We start from the raw sequence: 14,205 nt of genomic DNA on the forward strand, positions 1-14,205 counted from the left end.
TTGCAAAACTACAAAATAACCCCTTTTTTGTTCTTTTGGATTAAAAAATGTCCCGAACACATCCCGCAAAGTGGGCCGACCCGTATTTGTTTACATGAACCTTATAAAGAGCCTGTGGTATCTCATGTTGCAAATAATTGGTGCTAGTTTTCCAGTTCAAGAAAGCGGTTGGTGGGAGGGAATATTCAGCGTCGGAGCTACAATACACTGCCGCTGAATCCAGCCAAATCTTTACAAACCTCGGTCAAATCCCGACTAGAATGAGGTTTGCATCTCATTTCGGTAAACGGAGCGTTGATTAGTAGTGTCTAGCCTTGGCCGGCAACAAAGACCCACTCGGCATGGAGCCCGTAGGTATATGATATAAACTTACTCTTGCAAGATTGCATAGCAAGTTATGATTTTTTTTTTTGAACGGTGCAAAATCACAAGATCACACATATTTGTATCAAGTTTCAATATTTGGGACTTGGCATGGAGCCCAAATATCTCTTTTGGTTTTTTTACAGATCACAATTAGCCAAATTTAGTTTTAAAAGGTTGCATGTATATATCCATTTTGTACACGCAATATGTTTTTCATATTTTTTATAATCTTAGAAATACGATTTTTTTTCCTCGTAGCGCCACGGGCCTAGTAAAATGTTGCGTGATACAAATTATGGGGAACTTGCAGAACCCAGGCACATTTGAACCTGAATCGGAATCGGTAGCCAAGGGAGAGAGCAGTGAGGAACTAAGGGTAAGCAAGTAAAAAAAAAGCCAAGGTTTTTCTTATGGCGTAAGAAAATTCTATTTGTAAGTTTAAAAAATCCGAAAAAATCTTTGAAGGTAAATAACAAAGACAGATATGTAAGTGTAAAGTTCGAAACTTAGAAATATTTGTTTGTGATATGTATAAAAAGATAAATATACACATTATATGTCAAAATTTTAAAATTTGTGATCGGATGATGATTCTTATACAAATCCAGCGTTAGATCTAGTTCCCCTCGGATGTTTGCATATCTTTTAACATCGGGTGTGTGACTGTTTCTCGGTCGACTGAGAACTAATTTTGTTTCCGCTAGATGTTGTCATCAAATTTCAGTTGTAATTTATTTTACAACTCATGACTAAGTACGAATCAAGATGCAAATTAAATGATGTAAAACTTAACTGAGCAGCGAAGTTAGGTCTCAGCTAGATTCTTGGTGAACATGATGATACCACTTTGATATTATCGATATGTGCAGATCCAAAATTGACAGAATGCATTCTCTACAGACATTTCCTTGTTGAGTCGTCTTCTTCCCGCCTCCTGATCCGCACGCGCAGCCCGCCCTTCATCCGGAGCGTGACCGCCATCTCGTACGGCGGCGGCGCGTCCATGCTAGCTGCAGGTTCCCGCACCGGCTCCACCCGGAACCTGCGGATCACGGCGGCAGCCACGGCCTTCATCTGCACGTAGGCCATCTCCTTCCCGAGGCACGCCCGCGGCCCGCCGTGGAACACCGGGTACCTCGCCGCGTCCGCCGCGATGAAGTCACCTTGACCGTCGAGCCACCGCTCCGGGAGGAACTCGCGGCATCGTGCCCCCCACAGCCGCGGCATCCTGCCCATCGCGTACGCCGAGTAGTCCGCGAACCAGCCCGCCCGCACCGTCGTGCCGTCGGGGAGCACGTCGTCCGCGGCCGCCACCCGCGAGTTTATCGGCACCGGCGGGTACAGCCGCATCGCCTCCGTGATCGCCGCGTGCAGGTACTGCATCCCCTTCAGCTCCTCCTGATACTCGGCGTCGTCATTCTCGGCGCCGGCGGCGTCCGAGTAGCGCGTGACCTCCTCGTACACGCGCCGCTCGCAGCGCGGGTTGGCGGCGAGGAGCCAGAAGAACCAGGTGAGAGCGGAGGACGTGGTGTCCTTCCCGGCCAGCACGAAGCTCACCACGACGTCCCGCAGGAACCGCCGCTTCGCGTCCGGCGACCCAAACATCTCGCCCAGCTCCCCGCCGAGGGCGGCTTCTTCGTCCATGGCCGCCGCAAACCGCGACAGCAGGTGCTGCTCCTGCTCCTCAGCCCCTCCTCGTACACGCAGCTGCTCCACCATCCCCATGACGTACTCGTCGATGACTCCGATCGCCTCGCGCATCCGGCGCTCGCTGCCGACGTTGGCGAGCCTCATCGCCCGCCACACCAGGGTCGTCGGGTGGAGGATCCGCGCGAAGGTGATCTCCACGGCGTCGTCGAACGCCGCGAAGAACGCCTCATGCTGGCCCCCATCCTCGAGCTCGAGCAGCGTGGAGCAGTCGACCCCGAACGCCACGCCACAGATGTTATCGAACGCGAAACGCTTGAGCACGTCCTGCAGGTCAACGACGGCCTCGCCGGACCGCGCGGCGGCGTCGAGGAATGGCAGCAGGCGGCCGCGGAGGTGCGCCCGGAGGACGCGGCCCGAGAAGCGGCGGAGCGAGCGGGAGGAGAAGGAGTAGGAGGCGAGCTTGCGCTGGAGGCTCCAGAGGCGGCCGTCGGCGAGGAACATGCCGCGGCCGAGGAGGTCGGCGAAGGGGACGGCGAAGCGCGCACCCTTGACGTAGTTGGGGAAGTTACCGCGCAGGAAGTGGTCGACGACCTCCGGGCTGGCCGTGGCGACGCCGCTGCCGAGGCCGAGCGCGCCGCGGACCTCGATGGTGGATGCCGGGGACGCGGCCAGGAGGTCCGTGGCCCAGTCGAGGAAGCGGTGCAGGTTGAGGAGGAACGGCACGGTGTTGCCCAGGATGCGGTTCGGGTGTGGGCAGTGGTTCGCGCTCGGCGCCGCGGCTGGGCCACGGCGCCATCGGAGGTAGACGGCGAGAAGGACTGGGAGGAGCAGCAGCAGCGCGATGTTCCCGTCCATGAGCACCATGCTTGAATTGGTGGTTTGAAAATGGTGGTTGTAGCACTAATCCGTAATCTGTACTGTGCTGGTTTCATGACAGACGCAGACTTTTCTCGTGGAAGTAGAAAGATCGATTCATTATTCGAGCTTGTGATCCAGGCCAAAACGGACGTCGTCGTCGAAGCTCGCGAGCTGGGAGGAGGAGGAGGTCGACCGATCAACGCTACATGGTCCCACCGTCACAGTCATCGCTGCGTTCCATACTTCTATGCGATGCCAAGTGTTGAGCACTTGAGCCTTTGCCCTTCCCATAGAGTTGTTGATTGCCTACGTGTTCCATTTTTTTTTTCGCACGCCGTGTTCCCTTTTTTACGACTATGGCGGCACAAGCCCGTTGCCAGGAGTGAGTGTAGAAATCAATAGTGGAGTCCGCAACCATTTGCATTGCTTGCTAATAACACCAAGATTTAAAATAGCATGCTAAATTAAATAGCGGCAGCCTTCTTCAAGCGCTATAAACACTTTTTCGAGCTAATAGCGTGGTCTATTTTAAATAACATTTTTAAAATAATACTAAATATAGCCTAAAAATAAATAATATTACTAAAATGAATGTATATATAGTCCAAAAGTGATTGAATCATACATACATAACCACATATAAAAATAGATCTCAAATATTTTAGAAGGCTAACATCAGCATTTCACAAGGCAACGACATAGTATAAATTATTTATTAAAAATTATTAGCATTACTATATTATCTCCTGATTTAGAAGTGGTGCCAACAGATTGCAGTGAAAGCAACTTGCCTGAAAAAAATAGCGCGCTAACGCTATGAAGTTTTAGGGCAATATAGCATGCTATTTCACAAATAGCACCACAGCGAGCAAAATTACTAAAATTTAGCGTGGACCCTCTAGATATGATATAGCGTGCTATTAGCGGAGAAATAGCGTGCTATTTTAAACCTTGAATAACACACATAACTTGTACCATATCCATATGAACCGACTTTTCAAATCTTATACAAAAAATCACATTTATGAATTTTATTTTTTTATTTTAAACAAAAAAACAAGTATGTATGCACCAAGTACGACTTGAACCATGTATATTTTGATGTTACCTTTATGACCCTTTACATGTTGTGGAAAATAATAACTTATACATCTACCCAAGTTTCAAAACTTACCCATGAAATTTTGCATGCGTAGGGTAAATAATTTTCAGAAACTTAGAAATATGATTTGCCAAAGATTTTGTAAAGGATTCACATGCACTCTGGTTCCATTGTGCATTCGCCCTTTAAACCGTTGTTCTAGGCCTTATAACCTAGTGGGCCTGCTATCTTGGCCCAATCAGACCCAGCCACACAACAATACATGCTTTAAATAATTCTTGGGCTCTTTCTCATGAAAGATTATCTTGATATGAAGGACCATCATCAACTTTCTTTGCTAAATTATATTTAGCGAATGTGAGAATTTTAGTCCCGCAGATCAAGCACATCGGGAGCCATCGGATTTTTTAGTGTATGGTGGACGACAATTATAAATAAAAAAAACTGCCACATGGCCAAGTTGTCGGGGCTCACAACCGATTTTTAGCCAACAACTTTTGCCTCAGCCGCTCTCGCACGCTAGGTCGAAAGTTCGCTCAAAATCCAAGTCCTTTTCTTTTGGGGAGCTAGCTCAACATTTTCAGTACTCAAGGAAGGTATAGTGCAACATCGTTCATTCTTATAAGTCGTGCTCTTCCTCCCATTTTAACTAGTGTAAGACTAAACCCAACAAGGTGTGGGCCACGACAAGGATTTGATGGTCCAGTCGACGAAGTTGTGCGGATTGCAAAGGATATATAGTCACGGTGTTGCCGGGGCGGAGGTTCTTGTGAGGGTAGTGGTTGGTGCCGAGGCTAGGGCTCTCGTGAGGGTAGTGGTTGGTGCTCAATGAGGAAGGGAACCGGTGTTGCCGAGATAGAGCTTTTCGTGAGGGTAGTGGTTCATGCTTGCCATAGCTGCGTGCCACCGGAGGTTCCGTCACCGAGTACCACCAGTTTGTGCCTTTAGGGGTGTGTGGCTACCACATAGCCACCTTCCTTTGAAAAATCCCTCCCACTTTTGCCTAAGTATCCCTTTAAAGGTTCTGATTCATATTGTACAATCCTAATCTCTTCACCCTCCTCATACTCTAGATCTCGAGCTTTCATGCTTTCCTCCATATCTTTAATGCCCTCAAGCCAGCGTGACACCTACTTCTCGATATGTACTCTGCCCTTCTGACATCTCCCAATCGTGTTGTCGAAGACGCTTACCTACTACGTCATCTTATTCAACACCGCTGAGGGGGGCACTTACCATCCCTATACGAGCTATGCTTATCTCGACGCTAACCTCTCAGCGTCGCCATCGGCCATCTCCTCCTCGATGTTGCATGCTGCTGCCTAGGTTTATTTCAGACTCCTCCTCGATGTTGCATGCTGCTGCCTTATCGGGATTTCGATGCGAACACCGGGAAGATAGATGGAGAGACGAGTAGTAAGAGCAATACCACCATGCATGTCCACCGTCGCCATCCTCGTAGCTGCGAAACCTCAACGTTTCAGATTTAACATTCCTTGTTGCCTTGCGAGTAATGTTTCACTACGAATGCACAGTGTTGAGCTGACGGATGGTTGATGGCGCTGTCCAAAGGACGGACGCCATCACGTTCTCGTGCGTGCATGGTCCTCCTCTCCACCTATGGTAGGCTGTTTGGTACGTGGAAAGCTTGGTGAGCCCCGTGCATGGACCATGAAACGAAATAATTAGGCCCACCCATGCACACGTTGCAGAGGCAGATGTCTGAATTAATCCTGCTTGCAGTTGCAGTTAACCAGGTACGTACACACAGGCTTAACTCCATGACCACATGGTGATCGATACTAATTAACAGCCAGCTGTGTAATGCTGGATTTTCTTAGTAGTTATAGTATATTTTTTAAAAAGCAAGAAATCATGAAATTCAATGCAAAGTATTTGGAAAATCTCTGCGTATCAAGCCGCAACTCAACTCGGCATCCACAGCAGGATGGACACGGTGTGGAACGGGCAAGATCACGTGAAGTTGGAGGTCTCCAAATCTAATCATGGAGCTGGGTCTTAAACCATGGATCGATCGATGGATCGTGCCGTTCCCAACCGACGACAGGAGCAGCGCGCGCGCGCCTCAATTATGGACATCTTTCCGGGCTGATCAAGCTGATGATACTCTGCCCAGTGCCAGTGCAGCGCTCCAGAGTGTTCCGCCGCACTGCGTCCGCCGTGGCGCGCGCGTGCACATGGCGTGCCGGCCGGCGACGCCGCGTGAGGGCAGAGTCAAGTGACATCTTCTACCGGTTCCTGTTCTCGGATACGCCACTTCGCCTCTGAAAATTAAGGGTCAACTCCTTCCTCCCGAAGTCGAACCAATTTGGAGTAGTATATTGAACTAAAGGAAACCGAAAAAACGTTTCCCTCCTTGCGTCGCCTCCTCGTGGCGAGCGAGGGGGCGAAACCCTAGCCCCGCCGCCACCCCTCCCCATCTTTCCTAGCTTCGCCACCCCCAGAGATGTCCTCAGGCTAAGCTCGCGACACCAGTGAAGGGGGCGATGGGATCTGAGTTCTCGGCTTCCCTGGTGGGGGCTTGAGAATTAACCGAGGCGGCGGCCTCCTGCGGACTTGCGACGTCGAATGAACAGTGGTTGGTGCAGAACGATGCCTTGGTTCATGCGAACAGCGGGGCGAAGGCAGATGTGGGCCATGCGAGGGCGGGTGCTTTTGCTCGTGCCAGGTCTCGAAGGTCAGATCTCCACCCTCTATCTCACTTCGTCCTCCCCGTCGATATGACTGTTGGATGTGCTGTAGCAGATGCTGGTTTGGGAGTCGATGGGGCGCGATGGGTCCAGGAGAAATCCTTCTTCTTGTGACCACGACGGGATGACGACTCTATTTGGGTGCCATTTTCCTTGAGAGGAGCCTTTGAGGGCCCATCCCCTACCCCCGCCCCGGGTGAAAGCCCAAAATCCGCCCGAATTGTATGGCGGTGGCGCCATGCGCAGCGTTCCCTCCTTGGAGGCTCCATCTGGGGTGTGGCGATGTAGTTGTGAACGGCGCCATGATGGGTGGGCATTTGTTGGCCATGTGGTTGTGGTGTGGCGCAGGAAGGCATGGTCTTGGCCATGCTCATACCATCTCTGCTCGGTGACAAGGTATTAACTTGTCAATGCCTACGGGTTATAGGCTAGGGTTTAGTTAGAAGTAGAGGGCAAGTAGATCTCGAAGGTTTCAGCCGAAAAGTACTCGACGATTATGAAAACTAGGGTTTGTGAACAATGATTCGATGATCTTCTCGTCCCTCGACTCCCCTTTATATAAGAGGTGGAGCCGAGGGTTTCGTTTCGTACAAGTTACAGAGTCCGGGACGGTTTCTAACTCATCCCGCCAGATTACAAACAACACTTCCTATTACAACTCTACTTTCCTTAATATATCTTGGTCTCTTGAACCTTCTTATTCTTCGGGTAATGGGCCTTCCTTAAACCCCGGGTACTATCTTTGGCAGGCCCATTTGGGATGCCTATGTCACTCGGCCTCTCGGCTTCTTCGAGTTCCGTGGCTGCTCCCAAGCTTCCTCTTTTCCCTGGAGGTCCTTGTTGAAGCTATCTATTGCGCCGATGGGCCCGTCGCAGAGAGGAGGCCTTGTGACTTGTCCTTCTCTGGTGACCTCTTGAATTGCATATCTCCTGTTCTATGGGGAACATCTTCATTGGCTGATGGTATGATGTCCTTCGATCCAGGCAAGAGGGTAGGGAACCTTTTTCGGCAATGGTGGAGTATGATGCTTGTTCTTTGTCCCCAAAAGTTGTTCACTTGGTGATGCTCTCAATGTTGATTTGTTGATCTATTGTTGTAGCTGCTTTGTCTTGGTGCTCTAGCGAGGATGACTTCTTCGCCTTCCAGCTGTGTTTCCTTTATATTCTTTTGTGCTTGAGTTGGGTTTTGTTGTCTACTCCATAGCGCTCACCCAGAGGGAATTCTCTCATTTCACTCAGCTCTGGGACTTTTTCTCTTTCACATACACCGGGAGAAAGGGTGACGCGCGACCCACAACAAACGAAGGGGGTGGAGGGAGACCGAAGAAGGAACAATTGTCTTGAATGCTTTTCCTTGGCCATCAGGCTTTATTAATTTAAAGGAGGGAATTTTACCTTATGTTAAAAAAACTAAAGGAAACCCACAAGGAAAAAAATTATTATCCCTTCCTTCCCTTGCGTCTCCTATCTATAGTACCTGAGAGGATATCCGAGAGAGCTGGGCCGAGTTGAGGCCTCTCTCACAAGTGATGCCAGTCGAGGAGGGGTGAGGCGAGGTGCAGTAGATGGCCTCATGCGTGTAGTAGTTGGCTCTATGCAGAGTGGTTGCTGGTCTTTCCGTTGGTCGTCCGTGCTGGGGATAGGAGGAGAGGATCCGGTGATATGTTGCCTCGATCGGCTGGCTTGACGGGCTTATCTCCTTCGATGCTTGTGCACGACGCCGGTTAGCCATTTAAGCATCTCGTGATGTAGCCCCGCTCACCGACGACACTCCATCAAGACCAACTAGTCCCCCAAGTGGACCAATGACACGAGGCCGAGCCAAGGATCTACATGATGAGGTGAACTCGCTCCTCACTACCCTTGATCTTGGCACCCCTTTGGATGGTTTGCTACCTCATGCCGACGTGCTATGTGTCATTAGGTACAAGCCGCATCAAGACCTCGGAGAGGAGGAGGCGCCAAGACCAAGGGAGGGAGAGAAGCAACTGGACATGAAGATGATCATGGAGCCGAAGCCGACGTCGCTCGAAGCGCTCCAAGGAAGAGACGGACGCTGGCCGGTCCAGGACCCGGTCGGACCGGACCTACAACCGGGCTCCCGGTCACGAGCCCGGTCGACCGGTCGGAAACCGGGCCAGCCCCTCGTACGGACGACGACCGGAAAACTCGCGAGAATCCGGTTTCCGACCGGTCGACCGGACCCATGACCGGACCGCTCGGTCACGAGCCCGGTCGGACCGGACCCATGACCGGACAGCCCGGTCCCAGTGCCCGGTCCGACCGGATCCCAAACCGGACCCGACGAGGGTGCCCCACCAAACTCGCCTTAACTTATCCTTTTGCGTACTGTTCGCCCTTGCCGGTCATGTGTGCCTATATAAGTAGCCGGAACCCCTCATTAGCTCTTTAGACTTGTTTTGAACTCAAACCCTAACTTTGAGCTTAGTCTCCCTTGGGTATCATCCCTCTGTAATCAAGGCACCTTGGTTGTTGACTTAGATCTTGTTGAAGGAGATTCTAGTACTTGTTACTCTCTCTCCTTCCCCAAGCTCTTCCTCTCCAATCCCAATCTCTCTCCGGGGAATTCTACCGCGTGTCTCTTCCACGGAGATTCTATTGGCGTGGTCCATCGAGCCACGGAGGTAAGCATCGGGTGTATCGGGTTGGTGTGCGTGCGTGAGTCTCGGAGTTCCTCGTGTTCATCGCCGTGTTCTTCGTGTTCCTCGCGTTTTCCCATCTCCCCTTTGGTTTCGATGTCAATCCGCAAGATCGGGCCACACACGGGGTCTTAGACCTCATCATATGGTATCAGCAGCCTTTGGTTTCCGCGGATTTGACCTTCCACCCACCCGATTTCGTCCCTAGAAAATTTTCCAAAAAATCCCCAAAAATAGCCCCATATTGCCTCTTGACCGATCTGTGATTTGGTTGCGTTTTGAGTGGTTTTGGTCCGTGGATTTGGAGTTGTTGTGCTTGATCTACTATTTCCCCAACTTTGAGCCTCCAATTCCATCGTTTCCCTTCGATTTGGTCGATTTGGCTTGGTTTTCGTGAAGAACAGGAGAGAGAAAGCTCATCCCGCGAAATCCGGTTGAGCAGCCGGTCAACCGGGCCTACGACCGGCCGAGCCGGCCCAGCACCCGGTCAACCGGACAGACAACCGGCCAGGCCGGTCCAGGAGCCGGTCCGACCGGGCCTCCGACCGGGCGACGCAACGCCTCCTTCGACCTCGACATCCGGCGATCTCCACCACCACCACCACCACCACCACCATCGCAGTATAACTTGCAGCTGTCACCTTGTAACCCCTCTTCCTTTTGCGATCTATCCCATTGAGCATTGCTTGTCTAGTGTTGCGAGACATTGCACGTGACCCCGCATTGTGAGGTGTGTGTGTCGTGTTGAGTAAGGCACCCAAGCAAACACTCGTGTGGCAAGATAGCAAAAGCGAGGCTAACGCTAACATAGTGCGTGAAAAAGCCCCAAAAACACAAAAAGAGTGCGAGTAGCACCATACATCCATACATCCATACATCCATACGCCCATACATACAAAGTGTCCACGTGCCACCAAAGATACAACGAGTGCAAGTGCCACCATATACAAAAGAGAAAAAGCTTTTAAGCAAAGAGAGATACGAGAAGAGAGGTCACGTGTGAATCTAGTTGTCTCTTCCTTTGCAACCAAAGCTTTGACTCTCCTTGTGTTAGTGTGACACCGAGCACCCGCACATACAATTTTCCGCTCACTTTTGGTTGCACTAACCCCGCTTATCTCGTGTGTGTGTTCCACATCATTTTTCCGTGTTTATAGTGATCTTCGCATCAACTTTTGGATTTTCGGATTTCCACCACTCTTAACAACATACTCGATCTTGGATTTGTCTTTTGGCTTTCCACAACACTCGCCTAACACCATATTTGCTAGCTTTTGCGTGTGGTTTTGCGTGTGTTCCCGATACACTTGATCTTGCTTTCGGCTTGGTGGATTGCCTCAATACTATCTTACCTTGGTAAGAGTGCGAGGTAGTCTCCTTCCACTAACATACACAACCTAGTGCTTGTCTTTGTATCATGGATAGGAGCGGAGATGATGCAAGGGAGGGAGAGATCCTCCGCAACACCGAGAGGTTGGCTACTCAACACAACCTATGGACATAACGACAAGAGTTCAAGGAGCAACTCACCCTCTTCGAGACGCGCATCGACGAGCAATACGATGAAGTGGCACACAACTTCTCCGTTGTGAACCAAGACTTGGCTCTCCTTCGCGAAGCTACGGACAACTTGAATGGTCAAATGGCGGCCAATGATGCGAACATGGAACGGCGCATGGATAGCCTCGAGCGCGCCATCACCAACTTGGGTCGTCATCGTCGACACCGCTCTACTTCATCATCCTCAAGCTCATCACAAGATTACTACTCTCATGGCCACCGTTCGTCCTCAAGCTCTTCCTCAAGGCATGAAGACCATCATCGCCCGCATCGCTCACATGCTCGTCATGAAGACTCTCGCTCCAACTCTAGGCGAGGAGAAATACATCGCCATGCTCGTCCACATGAACGTCCTCCACAAGATCGTCCTCAACCGGATGGCCATGCCCACCATGGGCGTGACGGCCACCCGCATGACAACATCTCCCACAACATGGAGCCACATGGTGATGCTCAAGGCCATGAACATCAAGACCAACCGAGGCGTGATCTTCGCAATCATCCTCGCCATGACCAACGTGGAAGAGGAGAGCCACCACATGAGCAAGATGAGAGGGCCATCTTTGGGCGTCGCCAACCACCTCGTCAAGATCTTCAACAACCTCGTCAAGATCTTCAACCACATCCTCACCGTGAACCAAGTGAAGCAAGTGTGCACCTCCAACACCAACCCAATGCTATGGTTGGCCGTAGAAGACCTCCTATTCCTCCTCAAGCCGCAAGAGATGAAGGTGCCCCTCCTCGTCGAAGAAACTTGGAGGATGAAGAGAACATGTTTGGAAGACTCAAGTTCACCATGCCAAAGTTCAAGGGAGAAGAAGATGCCGAGGCCTACCTCTCATGGGCACTCAAGGTGGACAAGATATTCCGCATCCACAACTACTCCGGTGCCAAGAAGGTGGCTATGGCGCCGCTTGAGTTCGAGGACTTCGCAAATACTTGGTGGGAGCAAGTCCTCACTCTTCGGGAAGAGAAGAGAGAACCTCCAATTGCCACTTGGGAAGAAATGAAGAAAGAGATGCATGCTCGCTTTGTGCCCACGCACTACATGACCGACCTCTTCAACAAGCTCCAAAAGTTGAAGCAAGGTACCAAGACCGTCGAGGAGTTCTACAAGGAGATGGAGCTCACTATGATGAGAGCAAACATCCAAGAGTCCGATGACCAAACCATTGCTCGCTTCTTCAATGGCCTCAACTATCCCATCAAGCGAATTGTGGAGTTCCAACCTTACTCCAACATGGTGGAATTGGTCCATCAAGCGTCCAAGGCCGAGCGCCAAGTGATTGAGGACATCAAGTACTCCAAGGCCAAGACCTACTTCACCTCCAAGCTCGCTACATCGACTCCTTCTACTACATCAACTCCTCATGCTACAAGTGCCAAGGCCGATGTGTCCTCTACAACATCCAAGAAGCCGACTATCCAAAGTCGCATGAAGCAAACGGTCTCCTCCACCGCCTCTTCTAAGGCATCCACGGGACCATCTAGTGTCACTTGCTTCAAGTGTGGCACCCAAGGTCACAAGTCGTTTGAGTGCAAGAACACCAAGGTCATGATCACTATGGAGAATGGTGATATCGAGACGCTTGATGAGGATGAATACGAAGCCCTTGTGCAAGCCGCCGTGGAAAGTGAAGAAGCTTATGAGCAAGAAAGTGGAGAAGATCCTCTCCTATGTGAGCATGACCCAAGTCCCTCACTTGTGGTCACAAGGGTGCTAACTACGCAACCTCATGATGTGGAAGAACAACGGTGCAACATCTTCCAAACCCGTGCCGGAATTGGTGGCAAGTCGATCAAGGTCATCATAGACGGTGGAAGTTGCCATAACCTTGCAAGCACCGAGTTGTGTGAGAAGCTCCACCTCAATCTCCGCAAGCATCCTCACCCTTACCATATCCAATGGTTGAGTGACAAGGGCAACGTCAAGATACAACATACCGTCACCGTCAATTTCAAGATTGGACCTTATGAGGATACTATTGAGTGTGACGTGGTACCCATGACGGTGTGCCACATGTTGCTTGGCCGCCCTTGGCAATATGACAAGAAGGCTATACATGATGGACTCTCCAACACATACACCTTCAAGGTCAACGACAAGAAGTTCGAGTTGCGCCCCATGACTCCTAGTCAAATCATCGCCGACAATGCGAAGGCTCTAGCGAGGGCACAACACCACATCCACCATAGTGAGTTGAGAGGTGAGGGAGCGACCCACCAAATGGAGAGTGAGCGCCACAAGCCATACATGAGTGAGCGAAAGAGCGTCCTCCTAGCCACCAAAAGCGAGTGGAAAGAAGTGCAAGCAAACCCATCCACCATATTGCACTACGTCCTCATTTGCAAGGGACCGTCATCGGAGACTAACGACTTAACCACAATTCCTTCGTCTTTGTTGTCTATTTTGAAGGAGTTCCAAGATGTCTTTCCCGACGAGCTCCCTCATGGACTACCACCGCTGCGAGGAATCGAGCACCGCATCGACCTCATACCCGGCGCTTCGCTTCCAAACCGTGCCGCCTACCGCACCAACCCCGAAGAGACAAAGGAGATCCAACGCCAAATACAAGACCTCATCGCTAAAGGGTACGTTCGAGAAAGCCTTTCCCCTTGTGCGGTTCCCGTGATTCTTGTGCCTAAACCGGATGAGACGCAACGGATGTGTATGGATTGTCGCCCCATCAATGCCATTACCGTCCGTTACCGCCATCCCATTCCGCGTTTAGATGACATGCTTGATGAACTTAGTGGTGCCACGATTTTCTCAAAAATTGATTTGCGTAGTGGCTACCACCAAATCCGCATGGCTATTGGTGATGAATGGAAAACGGCATTCAAGACCAAACTTGGTCTATATGAGTGGCTTGTTATGCCATTTGGTCTATCCAATGCTCCATCAACTTTCATGCGCCTCATGAATCACATCTTGCGTCCTCTCATTGGCAAGAGTGTGGTTGTCTATTTCGATGATATTCTCATTTATAGCAAATGTCTCGAGGACCATGTGCAACATGTGAGAGAAGTCTTGTGCATCTTGCGTCATGAAAAGCTTTACGCTAACCTCCCCAAATGCACCTTTGCTCAAAACAAATTGGTTTTCCTTGGCTTTGTGGTTTCCGCTAATGGGATTGAAGTTGATTCTTCCAAGGTAGAGGCCATCCATAATTGGCCTACTCCTACAAATGTTGGCCAAGTCCGAAGTTTTCATGGCCTTGCCGGGTTTTACCGCCGCTTTGTGAAAGATTTTAGCACCATTGCTTGCCCTTTGAATGAGCTTACCAAGAAGAATGTT

General features: G+C 50.6%; 1 protein-coding gene across 1 annotated transcript; it reads right to left on the reverse strand.

Moving 5' to 3' along the window:
• Positions 1 to 1,189: 1,189 nt before the first annotated feature.
• On the reverse strand, positions 1,190 to 2,886 carry LOC124659371 (cytochrome P450 94A1-like). Its single transcript, XM_047197265.1, has one exon. The coding sequence runs from the start codon at positions 2,878 to 2,880 to the stop codon at positions 1,261 to 1,263; it is 1,620 nt and encodes a 539-aa protein (XP_047053221.1). The 5' UTR covers positions 2,881 to 2,886; the 3' UTR covers positions 1,190 to 1,260.
• Between the last annotated feature and the right edge of the window lie 11,319 nt (positions 2,887 to 14,205).

The sequence above is a fragment of the Lolium rigidum genome, chromosome 6, assembly GCF_022539505.1.
Source record: "Lolium rigidum isolate FL_2022 chromosome 6, APGP_CSIRO_Lrig_0.1, whole genome shotgun sequence".
NCBI lineage: Eukaryota > Viridiplantae > Streptophyta > Magnoliopsida > Poales > Poaceae > Lolium > Lolium rigidum.